The sequence below is a fragment of the Balearica regulorum genome, chromosome 3, assembly GCF_011004875.1.
Source record: "Balearica regulorum gibbericeps isolate bBalReg1 chromosome 3, bBalReg1.pri, whole genome shotgun sequence".
Lineage (NCBI taxonomy): Eukaryota > Metazoa > Chordata > Aves > Gruiformes > Gruidae > Balearica > Balearica regulorum.
The window spans coordinates 60,724,425-60,743,316 of NC_046186.1; the positions used below are offsets into that span (position 1 = coordinate 60,724,425).

The 18,892-nt window shown below is 36.6% G+C and overlaps 1 protein-coding gene across 2 annotated transcripts in view; it reads left to right on the top strand.

Moving 5' to 3' along the window:
* Window positions 1–18,892, top strand: part of LAMA2 (laminin subunit alpha 2) — a 379,509-nt gene that overhangs the window by 262,534 nt on the left and 98,083 nt on the right. For both annotated transcript variants that reach the window (XM_075748052.1, XM_075748053.1), the window contains 5 exons: window positions 2,374–2,491; window positions 6,876–7,010; window positions 7,653–7,777; window positions 11,100–11,186; window positions 12,081–12,274. In XM_075748052.1, coding sequence (XP_075604167.1) covers window positions 2,374–2,491; window positions 6,876–7,010; window positions 7,653–7,777; window positions 11,100–11,186; window positions 12,081–12,274 — 659 coding nt within the window. The remainder of the gene's footprint in view (window positions 1–2,373; window positions 2,492–6,875; window positions 7,011–7,652; window positions 7,778–11,099; window positions 11,187–12,080; window positions 12,275–18,892) is intronic.

The window sequence follows — 18,892 nt, forward strand, 5'->3', positions numbered from 1 at the left end:
TGTTTGCATTAAGTGACTTATAATAAAGCATTTGTTTAAATAGAGTATGTTGCGCTGTCCAAGTAAGGGTCATGTTCTAAACTAATAAAGCTGCTTTTTCTATCTGACTGTGCATTGTAGATAAGTATAAAGCAAAAGAAACTGTGGATAGGAGGAGGAAAATATTATATATGAAGTCTTTTTAATTTTTTTAAGGTTTTTAATAATGCCTTAATTTCAATTGCAGAGTTTAAAAGCTTCAGATAAGTGATAAACTACAGGAAAAGAATTTTAGAATAAAGTCAAAGCAGTGGCAGCAGTTGGAAGCATAAAAATAGCCTAATTCTAGCATTAGCGCTGTGTTAGATACATAGTTTAGCAGCAATGCTCATGTTGTTTCTGCTTCGAAGCTGCAGCATTACTAGTGATACAGAGATTTCTGCTCAGAATCCAAAGCCAAACATTTTCCTCCTATATTGTTCATTTTGTTGCCCTCATTTTCACATTCACCGCTCTAAATTGAAACATTTCTTTTATTAGATTTTGTTTTGCTTTTCAGGCAACTGGGCTGTGATAATAAATTAGTTTGAATTGGAAGTATGCTTTCAATTGGACTGTGAATTATTTCAATATCCCTGACACTGATCAGGTAGCAGTTGTTGGACTGCTGCCTATTAGACATGTTCCAAGAATCAGCCAAGCCTGACCTTCCTTAAGTAACATTTTCACACAAACAACAGGTAGCTTTGTGGTCCCAGAGTACATTATTATGTAAATACAGTGTTCTGACAGTAAATAGGTTTTTGCGCACACAGACCATTGCCTCAGCCTTGAAGGGGATGGGGAGGCGGATTTCGTTTTTCCATGAAATGTGCAGAGATTTCAGTGTAAGCTTACATTGACATATCACATCTGAATGGTTTTGTTCTCTTTATTTTCAGTCTTCTGTTCTGACCTGGCTTTGTTTGCTTGGGGTTTTTTGTCCAGTTTCCATGCTCCACCAAACCCCTTTCTTCGGGTAGTAAGCAGGGAGCACAGGGTTTAAGTTATGATTTGGGGATTTTGCATTGACACAAGGTATCAAGAGGTAAGGGTCTGGGCATCTCAGCTCAATCACCAAACTCTCATCTTGTTCAGCGGTGGGCATTTGCTTTTCCTACAGTCATCCTGACATTGGTGCCTGTATGCCGATGCGCAGGAGAGTGTCACTCAGTTACTCAGTCATCAAGGTGCGGGAGTAGATGAACGGACTATGAGCATGAGGTGGAGCTGAGCAGTTCTGTGAGCTCCTCTGCATTAGCCTTGTGCACGGACACTTAATAGATGGACTCTAGCAGCATTATCGACATTTATTCAGCTAGTTGGTCACACGTTCTTTGACATTTTCTTTTCAGTTGGCAATATATTTGAAGCTTTAAAATTTGCACTATTCCTCCCATTTTGTTTCTCAAAGACACTAATCGTTCCAGACCACAGCATTCATTGAAACAAACTAACAAACCCCCAAAATAAAGTAGTAAGCTAAAAGAACAGCAATGCGGTACATTAGGATTAAGCGTATTGCATTAGATACTGTGTTTGTTGTCTTTGTCCGTGATGTACTCAACCCTATTTGGCAGGTCAGTATGCAGGCTAGAAGGACAGGGAGTGGTTGAGAGGCAAGGATATTGTTATTGATACAATCAAACAAATGTTTGGAAAGTTAAAATGTCAGAAACTCTACTATGAAACATATCCCTTTCTGATATTAGCAGATGCTTCCGTAGCAGGATTTCTTGTTTGCTTTAAATTTATTTATGTGTCCAAATGATCTTAACAATGAAAAAATAATAATAATAATAAAAAAAGGATATCTGTCTATAGAACTTAAAATTCCTGCTAAAAAGGCAAATGCCCAATGTCTTTGAAGTCTGCTCTAGAGCTTCTTAGGTTGCTTTAGTTGCTCAGGATAGATTTGATTTTATTTTTTTAAATAGTTGCCTCATTAAAAGCTCATTTAGTGAACAATTTTATTGCTGTACCTCTGAGAATCATGACTTGGAACTGCATTTAGTATGTGACTTTATTGTCTTAATGAGTTCCTCCAAATGAAGAATCAGATATGAGCTTTTCTTAACAGTTTGGCTGAAAAGAGATTAAAAAAAGAGATAGAATCAAGCAGGAGAGAAAAGTTATAGTATTGCCTAGAAATGGAAAATGAGACTGGAGGTGGTGGTAGCTTTGTTGTTTCCTTACGAGAGGCAAAAATAGTGCTGTTTGTCTCCTGTGGATGAAGAAGCCTACAAACAACCAAATAAGACCCATCTTCTCCCATGCCAGCTGCCCATGAACTAACTGGGTTTGAGTTAGTGCTTGACTAATCTCATTAGAGACATTTGCTCCTTTTTTTTCCAGGATTTCTGAGATCTCAATGGAAGTTGCTGAAGGCGGCAATGTGTCTGGAATGACTCCTCAGGCTCACTTCATTGAGAAATGTGACTGCCCATTGGGTTATTCTGGCTTGTCTTGTGAGGTACAGTGCTAACCTGATTTCCAGTGAAAGTCTTTATACCGTCTTTGGTCCATTCATTAGTAAGGTGTGATAAATAGAGTGTGAATTCATTTAACTGGCAACAACTCTCCCTTAATTTAATTACTTATATTCTTTCTTTCTCAGGTATTGCTCTCACAAGGAATTTAAGTACTTTTTTTTTTTTTTTTTTTTAGCTTTGGGCAAATATGCCACTGAAACCATGGTGATGACTCAAATACTTAGAATACAGGAAAGTGAGCTTTACTGGGTCAGCATCTCTGAGGCTGAATTGTGTGACTGTTGCTGACTGATCAAGCCTTTTTGGACAGAGAAGGGTGTAATACTAATGTATTGTACTGTGTACAACAGATTGTACTATATCACCATGTTATGGTGAGGCCGTAATACACAATACAGTTACAATATCATATCTTCCAAAAGGCCGAACTACATGGATCATTTTATCATGACCATGATTCACAGAATCTGTGGAATAAAATGCAGGAAATCTCGATGTCAAATTAAAAAAAAACAACCCACAAACGATTCTATAAATTATTGATAGTTGTAAGTAAACTAAAAATTAACATTTGTAATAGTGAATAATTAAGGATTACATACTACTTATTCCTGAAAAGTTAAAGATCTGTCAGCTGAATGAAATTCATCAAATAAAGCATAAAAACAAATTTGAAAACAAAAAAAGTTAAAAGAATCTAATAACATAATTGTAGCACCAAGCACCCTAAACAGAGCCATGCAGAATTTTAAAATTCTATTCTGTAAAGGCTGTCCAGATTTTTAAGTTCATCTTGTTTGACATTTAAATTCCCATATAAAGTTTGAATAGCTGTATGATTGATTGAAATAATTTGCTTTGAAAAAAAGCTAAACAGCATTTCAATTTTGATTTCTTCAATGTTTGCATTGAATAACTTAGATAACAACAATTAAAAGAGACGTAATTTGAAAAACAAAACTTGAAATAGTGCATTCTGAACACAGTTGGTCAAAAAGGCAGTTGATAGTTGAGAACCTGCAGACTCCTCACATTGATCTTTCCTCTTCAAACTGTTCCAATAGCATGCCTTTGTGGACCAGCACTAATAGGATGAATATTGCCCATTTTGCTTTTATTTTGCATGCTTGACTACCCAAATTAGCACTGCAAATGCATTTAAAATGTGGATGAGAACCATTCTGTAGCATGTCTGCGCTTCATTAAAGCAGCTTCATGGAACATGTTTTCAAAGCTTTAGGAAATGTCTACTGCGCATGTACAAACTGTCAGTATTCTGAATGCTTATAATTTATCCAAGTGGATCTATGAAAAGGGCTGCTGAATTCTGGCAGATATCTTTCCCTTTTACTCCCCCATAATTATTCTTCTTCCAGTGCTGGTACAGGACTCCCATAAGAAGATCTTGCTCAGCCCATACACAAAAGCTTGCCTCCTATCAAAATTCAGTACCCCTTACATAAGTGATGGAGCTGATTGTAAAGAGAAGCAGAAATTCTGGAACGTGGTCCAAATAGTATATCTTGCTTTATTCTCAGAAGCAGCCGAATCACTGGCTCTTCAAATAAAATAAACCAGATCTGATACTAATGGAAACTTTTGTCCTGAACCATTGAAGTTTGGTAAATATCTAACTCCTTGAACACTGGGAGAAAAGTGTTGGTCAACTAAGTGAGCTTGGTGCTCCTTATACGCATACTATATTTATTTGCTTATCTAAATATTTTCACGCTGAAGATTGCATGTTTCAAAAGTGTCCAAGTTTTATAGAAAGCTAGCTGACTTGTATGCTTTTGTAAAATGTATCTTATGATAAGTACCAGAGAAGTGGTACTTTGGCTGCAGAGTAGAAGTTAATATTTTTGACTGTATGTGCTTTTGATGATGAGACTGGCAGTCTTTCTGTGTGCAAACCACCATATTTTTGGTTTTAAGCAGCACCAGCAATCCCAAATGCCTTTGTTGCAATTGCTAGTTGGACAAGTGTTCTGTAAATCCCTCAGACATCCTGACTGAGTGGGTTCTTGTAAAACGTTCCCCAAAGCTAGTGGTGGGAGAACATTTGGAGTGAGTAAATGAAGGGAAAGACACCTTGTTATCTGGGAGAACTCTGCCTCCCTCAGATGTTGTACAGGATTGGGTTACGCAGCAAATGAGGCAACAGGAACAGTGAGTTCAAAGGCAGTGTGTGCAAGGAGGTGAATGAAGGCATTTTCTTTGCACAATATTTCAGTAAGAGCATACACCTGAATGTGTGTAAATACACATATGAGAAATTAATGGGCTCCGGCAGTTGCTCAGTAAAATTACTGTAACAAATTGCATTTTCGAAGGAAAATACATGATAATGTAATTAGAACTTTATTTTAATTCACACCCACCAGGGGCTGGAATAAATGTCTCACTTGCAACCTTCATACTTCGTGCTTAATTGTGCAATCTTCACATGCTCATAACTTAGTTTATTTTTAGTGTGCTCAGTGACGGTTATGGTGTGTTCTGTGAAGGTTTATTTAATTTCAGCAGGAGAAAGAAGTATCTGATACCCAGGCATTTTTTAAGCAAATGCTAACAGGATATATGTATCTATATCATGATTTATCCTGTAATTGCATTGTGAGGACTATGCGTACAGCAGTTTTTACTAGAAGTGACTTTTATATCCTTTTTTTTTTCTTTTTCTTTTTTAATCCAGCACTAGGCTGAAAAAGCAGTGGTAAGAGTTTCCCTAATGGCTACTTCTGAAAAACTTCTGAACTAGTAATAAAAATGTAGTCTGCTTCATCTTTTGTCTGTGTCCCATTTCATCTCAGAAATGCTTAGATCAAAATAGATGAGAAGAATGTCAATAGCATATTATAAAAAACAGGTAGACACTTGATTTGTTTGAGGAGGTACCATATATTTATACCCCGATCCTAAAGTTACTCAGAATTTGTAAAGCTGTACTTTGTACCACTTTATGTTTGGACAAGGACTCTTCTGGGGATGGAGAGGGAGGAAAAAATTAGTAAATTCTAGTAAGGGAAAAAAAATTACTTTTGTTTGAGATTATTTATCTAAATTGGAATTTTTCACAAACCATGAAAAAGCTGATAGACTGTTTCTATGCTTCAGGGATCTTAATGTAGTCTAAGTCAAAATAAAAGGGGAAAAGCAGAAATGAGTTAGATTACTTTCTTTGTGATTCTAAAGAAAATAATTGTGTTTATGCTTTTTCCATAACTTAGACTCCTGGAGTTTTTGGCAATGATTATAAAACTGCCAGAGTGGTGTCGTATGAATAGAATCTAGCATGTCAGCTAGTGCTTGACTGAAGAATCCTGCTTTTTATCGCAAAAAGTTACTCACTCCAGATTCTCTTTTGTTTTATTTTGCATCCATTTTATTGCTATGTGAAAAGCGTGCTATTCACATTCTTTCCAAAAAGCAGAAGTTGAGGTCAGCATTAGGAATGACCTCATCAGGCAGCCTTCATAGGCTCCTGGCACCACTAGGTGGTGGGATTTATATGTGGGAGGAGTAACATTTCTGTACGCACTTACCCCTAATGGTCTGAACTAGCAAAAAAAAAATGGTCTGTTTGTGTTTTTATGCTGCCATAGCTGTGTGCTTTCTGGGAGCTATGTAGACACTTTCATATATTTGCATAATAAGCCTGAAATAAAAATCGAGTCCTTGATTTTGCATGTGTCAGCTTTGCTGGTAATTTTTGGGTTGCTCTCAGAATTTTATTGCCAAGCTGGGGCAGGGGAGACTTAGTGATAGATAAATTTGATTTGGGTCCCAAGACATGTAAAACCTTTAATATTTTCAATTCTTTACTTTTATAGTCTTTAAATTATATATCTATAAATAATGCAGCCATGCAGCCAGTTTTTTGATTATTATCATTCGGCTTTTGCTTATTATCCATCAGGCAGTATGTAGGCAAATATTAGCTTGTCAAACCTGAAAAACTCACCACGGGAGAAGGAAACAGAATCATCATGCTTGCTCTCCACAGTCCATGCAAAAAATTTATTTTGAAAACAAACCTTATTCTTAAGAAATGAAAGGAATGATGCTTGATGCACAGTGAGAACAGTGAGGTGTTCTGCATCTGAATGAAAGGTCTCTCAAGCTGTAATAAGAAAAGCCTGGTGCCAGTGGAGTGCTCCAGGGATTTTTCAGCAATGTTTCCAATTAGGGCTGGCTCTTGTTATCTGTAAAGTACTGTATATTGTTTGTAACACAGCTGGAAGCCTGTCAGGTGCTTTTCACAACTTGTAAAATCCGGTGATTGGAAAGATGAGCTTGCAATGCTCCCCATACCTAGTCCACTCTGTAATGATCTGTTTTCTTCTGCATCTTGTTTTACTGCAGTCATGCTCTCCAGGATTTTATAGGCTTCCACCTTCACCTGTGGGAAGGACACCTGCTCAGTCCTTAGGCACCTGTGTTCCATGTCAGTGTCATGGACACAGTACTATGTGTGACCCTGAAACATCAATTTGTCAGGTATTATGTTTCTGAACTTATGGACTAGGTTAATCTTAATGTAAAATTCCTAAGTTGTGTAACTGATCTAAAAAAATAGAGGACGATATTTTAATCCAATTTTGCTTAAATAGCTTAAGTGTCAAAGTTAAAGGGGGGTCAAAAGAAGCAAACCATCTACCTTTAAAGTTTTCCATTCTGATTTTCTAGAGTTCAGATTATGCAGTGTTTTAGTGACACTGAATTACTATTTGTGTAAAAAGAAAAACTAAATATCTGCAAACTAAAGAGGCAATGTACCATGTGTCATGCAATAAACACAACACTGTTCTTATAGGTAATAATATGACCTGATACAGTAAGACTGAATTTTAATTGATTATTTCTCCTGCTTGAACAGCTGGAACAAAAGAGGGCAGGAAGGATGAATGGGATAAGAAATTCTGTAGGATACATCTGGCTAGCTACAGGCCTCCACTCTCTCTCCTTGTAAACCCATATATAACTCAGCAGACATTTGATATATGCTTAATGCAAGCAATCCCACTGCGAATCACATCAGGGAGAGAGAAATTATGAATCAAAATGAAGCTGGGAACAAAATGTTGTCTGCTTTCTTGTAATTATCAAATACAGATTTCATTCTGTCTCCTTCCTCTGCAGAATTGTCAGCACAATACTGCTGGTCACCACTGTGAGAGATGCGCGCTGGGATTTTATGGCATTGTCCAAGGCTCTCCAGATGACTGTCAACCTTGTGCTTGTCCCCTATCCATTTCTAGTAACAAGTAAGTAAGCAAACTCATGATGCAAAATTACCTTTCCAGCAACCAAGAACTTTGGTTTGGGCTCTCTATGTCCTTTTTCAAATGGCTACAGGACAATTGCATCATGTAAGCCATACTAAAAAGTTTTGTATTTGCTTTTGCTAATTGATCTTCCTTCAAAAGTCGGAAATTGCTCCCTTGCCAATTTGTGTGAATAAATTAGTAAGTGCTAGAAAATGCAATACTCAACAGATGAGGAATGTGTGTTATAAAGGTATTCTCACAAATGAAACTAGAGAAGAACTCAAGTACAATATAGCCACAAGGGAGCTGTAAAAAGTCTTGTGCTCATATATTATGTTGGTATAAATGTGTTACAGTGCCTTTCTTGCTCCACTGTGGAATTTATTGATTCCTTATTTAACGTTACATGAGTTTTAGGCAATTTGTGAAAGATAGAATAATTTAAAAGCAATATAGTTATTGCAGCATAAATTTTATTGGTTGCTTTATGCTAATGAGCCTTGCCACGATGTCTCTGCATGTGTTCCCAACAGATGATACTTTAGCACTTGAGATTTGTTTGTTGTTTTGCTGAAAAGCTCTTAATGATATTTGGAATCACACAGTAGTACCACTCCGAAAAGGTTTGCATTTTGTGATCATTCTCCTGAAAGGTTGGAAGTGTTCCTTAAAATGATTTTTCTGTGCTTCGTCTGACCTTTAGGATGTTTTAGTGAGCATTTCAGCCGGTATATCTGAGAGGTGGGGTTTTTTTCTTTTTCTTCTTCTTCTTGCTTCTTGCTTCTTCATTTTATCATTTGGGGTGGTCTGAGGTTTATTTTGAAGGAGGGAATCCCTTTTTCAAACATCAGTAGCTAAACACATCATGGTCTTTCATCCACAGCAAGTGTTTTTATGAAGACTTCTAAGCCTCATAAATATCAAACTGAGAACAAGCAAAACTATTATAAAAGGGGCTTAAAGAAATACCTTGTATCCCAGAAAGTTATAATGTGGTCTTAACTCCAAGTTTTTTCAAGTTGTACCCTTTTTCATTAATGTTTTCTGTTACAACTTGGTGATGTGTTCTACCCACTAGTATCAAGAAAGGACATTCAAGTTGCAAAGAACAAGATCGACCAAGCTTCTCAACTTTGTACATCAGCAAATATACTGGAAAAAAGCTTTTTCTGTGACTAACATGCAGCAGGAATTGCTGAAAACATCATTCAATCTATTTTTTCTTTTCTGGGGCTTAAGAACCTTTGGTTGCCCAGAAATACAGGTATCAGATCAGAAAATGAGCAGGAGTCTTTATCTGGGTGGTTATGGCAGACAACTACAAGAATTTACATATATTCTCCACACTATGCTCCAGAAATCACTTCAATACCTTACCCAAAAGCTGATGTAAAACACAGGAGGTGGGTGTTGCTGAAGTGCTCTACAGTTGAGAAATGTTGGGACTGCAGGTAGTATGTGTGTCCTGGGTGTGCACTCAAATTGCTGAGCTGCCTGAGGAAGAGCAAGCAAAGTTCCAGTCCTCATTGCAGCCGCACGGCCTTTTGTGTCATGCTCACATAAAAGTGATCATAAGGCTTTTTTGTTCAAAAGCCTTCATAGGAGACAAGTGAATTATACCTAGTCTTAAATTAGTAAATACACTTAATTATGAGATAGTTATCCAATTTCTTAGTGCTAGTGGAGAGAGGAGTCAGATCTGAGCACATCCAGAAACAAAACTGCTTGGGTTTTATAGAGCTTAACTCAGATGTCTCTAGACGTCATGGACGGGATTTCCACTTCTGTTGGCTGTAGCCATCAACAATTTTGGTATCTGTATAGTAAATGCAGGGACAGACAACTATACATCTCAGCCATGTTAAAACTGAAGGAAACCGCCATTGGAGAGAGGGCAGGGGAGGAGATGTTTCAGATGTGTGTATGTGCCTGTCTGTGCATATCCATTTTCCACTGCTGATAAAGGATGACTGAACAGTTGACTTCTTAGACTACGTGCCTAAATTTTAGGTGCATAGGTCTAGGTGGGATAGATCCATTCCATAAAGCTACAGAATTAGGTGGAGAATGAAGGTATCACACCTTGGATTTGTGTGTGTTGTGCTGCTTAGTGAAAGCTCTTCAAGATACTATTAAAGAAAAAAAAATCTACCTGCAGCTATTGTATGGTAGGCAAGTAATCATAATCTGCATGAAATGCAGATTGCTGATGAGCTATCTCATTATCTTATTATGTCATGACTGGCATGATAATGTTTGTGAATGAGTATGGTGCAGTTATTTTTATTTATGAAATTTAAAAAAACTACACTAAGGTTTTAAATACTATTTTTATACTAATGTACAATCAGCAGTCAGCTTCAAACATGATCAGCTCAAAAGAAAAAAAAAAAACCAACAGAGAGAATGAGTTGTTCCTAGGGGTGTGGATCTATTTTTATAGAGTTGAAAATGTGTTGGATAATGAGTTTGTGAGTAATAGATCAATTTGTTTACATTTTTTTTTTCAAAGGTGTAATTTTATATACTCATTCAAGCTCTATTGGTTTAATGCATTATAAGCAAGTTAGAGTAGGATGCTGACTGTACTGTACCAAGAAGGAGCTCTGGGCTCACCTCTGTGCTTTTCAGGTTCTTCTTCCACAAAGACCTGAGAGTTTTACAGTATTGCACCATTTTAATGTTTAGTTCTATTTCTTTTCCCCTTCCTACTCTTTTTGTTTATTTTAATTGTCTGTGCAGGAACTTAATGCACTCATATTCCAGCAACATACTACTTTGCATAGGTCCCATAGGTACACATTGCAGTCACTAGTTATTCATCTATGTCATGGCTTAGTAAAAATAATCTAGCGTCTTCTATGATTAAAATGCAGCCCCTGCCTGATCATGCAGAAGGTAGCTTTTAAGGTTATTTTTCTCTGTAGGCCAGTCTTTTCTCTTCAGTACGTGCTTGAGAATATCATCTGATGCAGCCTTTTTGGAACATTCTACATGGCTGTGACTTTTATTCCGTTCTCCTTCTTTATGTCTTACCTTTGAGTAAATCTTCCTGACTTATCTCCTTTTATTTAAACTAAAATTAAATCTGACTGGCAAGGTTGGATATTTGTTAGCTCAGTTTCTTAATTTTTTGTTTCACATTCATTCACAAAGTTCTTGATAGAAAGGAGGAATATCCCACTGGTTTTTATAAACAGGTAAGAAAATGCTTCCATTTACATTAGGAATGGAGCTTACCACGGGCCTTTCTGCACAGCTGACTAGAGAAAAATGATGCAATAGAGTGGAAAAAGTTTTTTATTTGCTTTTGTTTTAGTTTCAGCCCTTCTTGTGTTGCGGAAGGACCTAGTGTTTACCGGTGTACTGCATGCCCACGTGGATATGAAGGCCAGTACTGTGAAAGGTAGGGTGAATGGAACAAGAAAGAGGGACAATGAAAGGCAGGCAAGACATGAAGGAGAGCAATGTCCTTCAATACTATAAATGTATATTTACTAATGTTTAAATACATGCCTTTGGATAAGTTTTTTCCTCTTTATATGTTGTTAAAACTCAACCATCATAGGCATTTTTTTATGTAAACCCACTGTAAATTGATAATCAATGTTATTTATATCACAGATATTGTCCTAGTCTTACTTTCTGATTTTTTTTTTTCCCCTGGGCCTCAGAAATTAAACTGAAAAATGCACTATTTATCTAAAAGTAGATACCATGCTTATAGACTGTCTTGATGCCACTCATACCTTTGTTCTAGTGACTGCTGTGTCCTCATGGGCACCGACCATGAAAGACACTTACATATAAACATATTAATGACCAAATTGTAAATTAATAATCTAAACAGCAGCTGTTGTCCCATCCATAGCAATGCTGTGGGATTAAGATGATCAAAATTAGCAAGTGTCTGCTATGAGATTTCACTTCTAACACAAAACACAAGTGGCTACTAGGGGAAAAAAAGGTCTACAGACAAAACATTGCTAATGTAGAAACTTTTTTATCATGGTATAATAGAAGTTTAACTGAAAACTGTTAGGGATGTGGAATCACTTTTGCATACTCCTTCCATCCAGACTGTTCCATGTCCTGGTTAAAAGTTATTATCAGTTTGTTGGACAGTTTGCAACATTTCTCCCTCTACAAATGCATACTGAATCATAAAGCACCAAAGATTTTTTTAATGGTTCATGAATGAATGTTCATATACTTTTTTTTTACATTCTTGCCAAGTAGTCATTGTAGTACACTATACATCTCAGTTGGCCAAACCTGGTTTTGTATTTGCAATGTCTAGATGTTCTTCTGGCTACACGGGAAACCCACAAACTCCAGGAGGCTCCTGCCAGGAATGTGAGTGCGATCGATACGGCTCCCTGCCTGTCCCCTGTGACCCTGTCACTGGACAGTGCACTTGCAAGCCTGGATTCACAGGGTGGAAGTGTGTTGGCTGTGAACATCGGCATGCACGTGATGGCATGAAATGCATTTGTACGTATACTAACTTAATTTTAGACAATTTTTGCTTGTGTTTGTCATATTTCAGAAATTCAACTCTGCTTGCGCATCAGTCAGTTGTGTGGGTATCTTTGAAAATAGTTGCCAGTTTTCTTACCAGTTTGGCATTCTGGTCCATTTTTTCCACAAGCCTTGAGATGTTAGGAAAACTCTTTATGTGTTTTAGTATGCTCACTGAAAATTGACAACAAAGCTTTGAAGGATTTCTTTTTGTGGGTTTTTGAAGTCTGTAGTTTTGCTAAACGTTGTCACTGCTGTTGTGACAGTATTTGCTCTTAGTGAATTTTTTAGTGTTGTCCTAAATGTTTAACCAGAAATTGCAATGGTCTATGCCATGAGTCACACAGAAAGTTTTTACGGAGCTTTTCTTGGTCATGTTCGTTCAACAACCACCCGTTGGAATTTAAAAGACATAAGGAATGATAGTAAAATATAGCCAGGAACAAAGAAATTCCTTTGTTTAAAATAGAATACTAATAGCCTTAAAACACCAAGGTATCTTTGCCCTATCTTCAGTTTTGATATCTACCAAATGTCTTGTCTTTTATTATTGTTTGGAATTTATTTTCCATGAAATTGGATAGTGTTCGTTTTGAGCCCACAATCTCATTTCCCGTGATATTGTATGCTTATGTCTTATAAAAAAAATTCAGGTGGCAAAACCTTTCCAGAACACTTAGTAAATCCTGACTGAAATAAGGCATTTTCCTCTCCTCCATCTCCCCCAGCTGAGTAGGAAATAATTTTGTGATTTTTTTTTTTCCCCTCGAAGCCATCATTGTTCATTTTAAAGTAGAATACAAATAGGGATCAAGTAAGTCCACAGCATTTAGTATTTTTTAATCTGTGCATCTTGGAATATATTGGCAAGGCAAAATTAACCGATTTTAATGCTTTACCTGATTTTTATCTGTTATAGAACTTTAACTGGAGCTTTTTCATTTTTAGGTTTGGGGGTTTTTTTTGTCTGTGTGAGGGACATGTAACATCAAAGCAAGTAGATACAAAAAAAGGCTCTCTTTTTTTCCACAGAATGCATTCAATCTTTACCTCAATACCCAGAGGTGTACAGCTGTCTAATATTAAAATCAGTTAGTACAGCTCAAACAAATTGCAAACATTTTAAAAGCAAATTGAAAAAATAAAGAAACTGAAGAAATGCTAAAAATGGCTGAAGGTATCGTATCAGTCAAGAATGAAATGTGTGGCTTCTCTGAGTAGTTAGAGGCACATAGGGTTGGAGACTGCACAATGCAGAACATTGTTTCACTCAACTTAATAGTGATCAGCTCTCAGAGAGTGATCAGGACTTAGCAGAACTAAGCTTCTAAATGTGCCTATTGAGTTCAGTGCTTTTGCATTAGTTCTGATTCCCAGGTACAAGTCGTCTTTGAAAATGAATAGAGAGATTACTGGGAATGTAAGCATAAATAATTCTCTTTCTATATTATTAGTAATATGGCATTGGTTCCTTGATTAAAAGCTTAGTGTACTTAAGGGAAATAAAGTTCTAATGGCCTGCAGTGTGATGTAGTTTAGGTCTTAATTCTGAACTATCGTATATCTTAAGCTCTATTTTAAACTACAGCAAAAGGAATGCAAACAAACAGAGTAACTACCTACTTTGCTGAAATAACTATGCTTTGGATTCCATTTTGTGGCCTACGTGTCAAGGAGAATTGTAATCATGAGTTAAGTCCACAAGTGCTACAGCTACAAAATTTTAAAATAAGGACTGTGTTTTCCAGAGTGGCATCTAAACAAAAATTACTTAATTTTTCAACATCCTCAATGTCTGCTACATTATTTCCAGTACTAGCCAATGTTTTCTATCATCTCAGGCCCCACTTAGTATGGTTTTTTACTGGTCATTTACCTTATCAGTATTCAGAAAAGTCTTTTGGATATCTAGGGTGGCAGAGTTTCTTTGTACAAAACAGCTTAAGTACCAGTTTTCATTTGTGATGGTTTTCTAATTTGTTAATCAGACTATTTCATTGTGTGGACAATAAGGTTAAAAATCCTCACTATGAATGGGAAAAGCTATGTGCAGGCAAATAAAATTTTCTAACTTTTTTGCTTTGAAAGATGTGGCTCACTACAATCTCTGGTTTAACTGGAACACATTCACGTGCTGGTGTTAAAAATGTATCTACACTACCTGTAGCGGCATTTTTACTTCAACTAGATAATAGGTTTTCACCATAAAAACAGTCCTGTGCATGTGCATATGAACATTTCATGCCGTTACTAGAAGTGAGGAATGAAATGAAAAGATTTCTTTCCTTTAGTCCTAAAAATAGGAACCACCTATAGGAACAGATGTGAGGTGCTTTAAATCTCCCCTATCTCAGGAGCTAGTCTGTTACTATTGACACCACATCAATAACAACCGTGTCATAAATTGCAAAAGCTACAATTAAATATTTCCATAGACACTTTATGCCTATTTGCTCTCACTACATGATTTTCCCTTTGTTTAAAGGTTCCTCAACCCCCATATTACTCCAAACCCACCTTTGCTAAAGCAGAGCAATACCCCTGACATGGTAGAAAACCAGCCTGATCGATAAACCATTTACCTTCGTAGCCTGTGGTGGACACGGGGGCTGTGGCAGGCAGAGGGAGGGTGGCAAGCGCAGCCTTGGTGGGGCTTTGCCTGTGGTTAACGCTGCCCGGTATGTCACAGGCTTCAGAGTACAGCTGTTTTCTTCTGATAGGGATTCATTGCTGCAGCACCTAGTGTGCTTTGATAGTCATTGTGCTGTCAAAGAACTATTAGAAATACCTTTTGGGGAAACCCTGAAGCTTTCCTTCCTTACTCCCAGAACATTTATCTGTTCCAATCTGAGTTTAACGCAGCTGAGAATTTGGTCCTGTATACAATATATTTTTACTTTCGTGTGTCGACCACTTCCAAAATACTCATTAAATTGCTTTCTGACTAGCTTCAGTTGTAACAAAACCTTAATAGTAATAATAATAGTGATTAAGTACTCCTAATGTACAGAAAATTAGTGCCATATACAGAATCCTGTTTACATTCAATATTTCAAATGAGCTGTATGCATGTACCTACTTTTGCTCATTTGCAAAGTTGCATTTCAAATACTGCAATTGCAGTGTTCCTGTCGGAAGTGTGAAGAACCCCTAGTTAGGTGGTAAAATGGTCTCGCTTAATGAAAACACATGCAAATACAATCACTCGTGTTTGAAAAAATATAGTTGTAAGTAATAGAGAACATAGTGTGATTAAGCTGTCCAATGTTCATGTGTCATAGTTAATATTTAGGAAAGTGAAAATTGATTTTGAATATTTAGCAAAAAAATAATCATCTGAATAATGAATTCTTTGGCAAATTATATAAAAGGTCACCATGCAGTATGACATGAAAGCTAAATGCATATTTAAACCAAATTAGAAAGATGGTTTAGCCACTATATTGTAGTGTATTTTATGTTTAAATATAACATTTGTATTTTAACATATCCCTTATCATAAGTATTCTAAAGATTTTAGAGTGAAAATTTGCAGTGAAAAGACAGAAAAAAATCTGGAGGAGCATGCATGTTCATTAAAGTTATCTATTTCTGATATAGCTGAAAATCTGTTTTACCAGGTTCTTACTGTTTTTTTCATAACATGTCATTTTTCAGTTACTTAGTGCATGCCACTTTTCAGTGCTGTGTTATAACAGTTATATTTTAGAAAGCTACAGGTAGAATGGAAAGACAATATATTTTTAAAAACCACTGTACGAAGGGGAAAAATTTATTTACTGCTAAATAACAATGGAAAGATAGTTACTGGTGAATGTCATAGACAGGATTCACTTCCCATTATATTCTTAGAACAGAACAATGTTGTTTTCTCTAGGATGCCATTAGAGAATGGAAAATTATATCCAAAAAGTAGATTTTTTTATACGTAATACAAGAGTCTGAACAGTCTACCACACATCATAAAAGTTCTAATTTTTTTGCATTAGTACAGTTAATAACTGGATTATTTCCCCAGCTAAAGTGACCATCTAGATTGTGATGTACAGATACTCATAATACTCTGCTTATGAAGGCTTCCTTGTAATTTTTGGTCTCAAGTAATCCACTTCCTAGGCTCACTTTCCCTTCTCTTTTGAAACAGTCAGTAGGCAGTAAAATAATTAGTGATGATTGTGAACTAATTTTAATAATGCTGCCATCAACCTTGTACACTGTCATATGACAAAAGTTCTCCCAAATCTTCTCTAGTGCTTACAGATTTTTATTTTTATTTGTAACTACAAATGAATTGTACTCTAAATGATTGATGCCCCCTTATGCATCACTCATTTTTACTGTAATAAATATATCTCAATGTTTATTCAGCTGAGAGCTGTCAACTGGCAGTTGCTGACTGTCCTATAATCACTACAGTATTGAAGACGTATATTTTCTGTTTTCTTAGTTAAACCCCACCGTTCCAATCCAGAACACGGCTGAGTTGTATGATGAACAGGAGCAGCCTTTCCTCACTTCACCTGTACCCAGCATGCTGAGGCAGACTGAGATCATTAGTATTTGCTTGATTCATATTTTAAGCATACATACCAGAAATATGTAAGCAAGCCAAAGCATGTATTGGTCCCTCCTCATCCTTCCCAAAGAGCTTTGACTGTAGCAAGCTGAAGTGGAAAGGAGCTAAAAGGGTTTGGGATCAAACCTGTAGCAATTGTGTATTTTCTTAGATTAGTAATTCTGCTGTGCATTTTTTTGTTTACCTTGTGACATACCACTTCATTTTAACTGTAGAGTTTGTAGTACATAAAATGAAGAACTTTAGAGTGCAGTGTTGGTACAGTGACTGTACTTGTTACTGTGCAGTGTTTATGGAAAGAAATGATCCTAATGAGAACTTCAAGGCTTTATTCTTAAGCATATAGCAAGTCAGAACTCACCTTCTGAATGTTTTCAGGGCACCAGTCATAACTACAGTGGGGTATTCAAAAAAAATTTGGCTTCAGTATTTTGAGCTCTGCTACAACACAAACTGCAAAGCCTTTTCTCAGATGTATGCTCCTGTCACAAATGTTCCTTGGGGTCGAGCAAAAACCTAAATGTAAAGCAGTCAGTGTGGTTCTGCCGTGTGAGATTAGCAGGGAACAGGCAGCAATCATGACATAGTGAGATCAAACAGATATTTCATTGCTAGAAATTTTTCTTTAACTCAATCTTGTGAAAAAAAATGGACCTTCAGCCGTGCTGCAGTCAACAAACTTACATCTTTACGAATTTAAATATTCAGTATTGGTAGAATGAGAAAATTATATAATCAGATACTTTTAATACCGGGTTTTGTACACTTAAATATTGTACTCTAAGTAGACTGGTGCTTACGCAGTCCTTAATTCAGCAGGAGCTGGGAGCTTCTTGTCACAAGTCTCCACACAGTGAGCTGAAAAGAAAGATACTGTGTGTAACACCAGATCTATGAAACCTTGGTCTAGCTTCTGCTATGATATTTTAACAGAAGTTGTGAGCCCTTATGGTACAGCTGTAAGAATTAAACTTACCTCTGTGCTGGACAACTGCTGATCTGGATCTGAATTTTCCCAGATTTTGGAGACATATTGATCATGCAAACTCCCTGAAACCAGCAGCAAAGGCAAGGAAGCTAAACCTTTCAGCTCTCTACTGGTGTTCTGTTTTGCGGGGCAGAAGAGGGCTTGTTTATTATTTGGTGTGAGACCAGTGCCAAAAAGGGAAAAATGGGGTAACAGCCAACAGATTAATGAGCCTAACAATAGTTCAACACTTTATTGTGAAGCAACAGGAAACTAATACTGAGGAGTAACTGACTCTTCAGGATACCACCTCATATCAGAGATTGTATGGTGCCCTTAGACCAAAAATTACCTAGTCATAACACATTCTTCTGAATCTTAACAGCAATTAATGTATTAAAGCAAATTTGTGTTAGATAATCACTGAAGTGGAGGAACACACTGTGGCTCAGTCATGTAATTCCTTGATTGTACGTTATCTTCTCTTTGTAAAATGGAATAAGAGGTTAGAAGTCCAAAACTTATAGTGTCTTTTGTTACTTGAGCAATTATTCTTTGGCATGCACACTTTGGAGATGCGTCTCGCAAAGAGGTAAGTCAAAATCCTTACAGGACTTACTGTGCATGGGAAAGTGTGGTGAAAATGGAAAATGCAGTAATTTGCATTAATTGCTTGCTGGACTATTGTAATATTGACTGCATGATTTGCCTCTTACATGCTTGCACTGCCATTATGATCTGAATTTAGTGCTACATTTCTTAATATTAGACACAAATTTATCCTGACAGTTTTATAGATAGACACAGAAGTATTTAGTCTTGCAAAATATAATCATGCTCTTGAAATATTTCCTGTTGCTACAGTACATTTCAGGCGGCATATTGGAGTAGCTTAGTCCTGTCTCATCTACTCAACTATGGTCCTCACTTGATGTAGTTCCTCTTTTCAACCTGATTATTGTGCAAGAGGTGTTAATTAGTACTGAATGCTCACTTATCAGTTGTTTACTCATTGAGAATACATCATCTCTTCATAAGCTGTTCATAA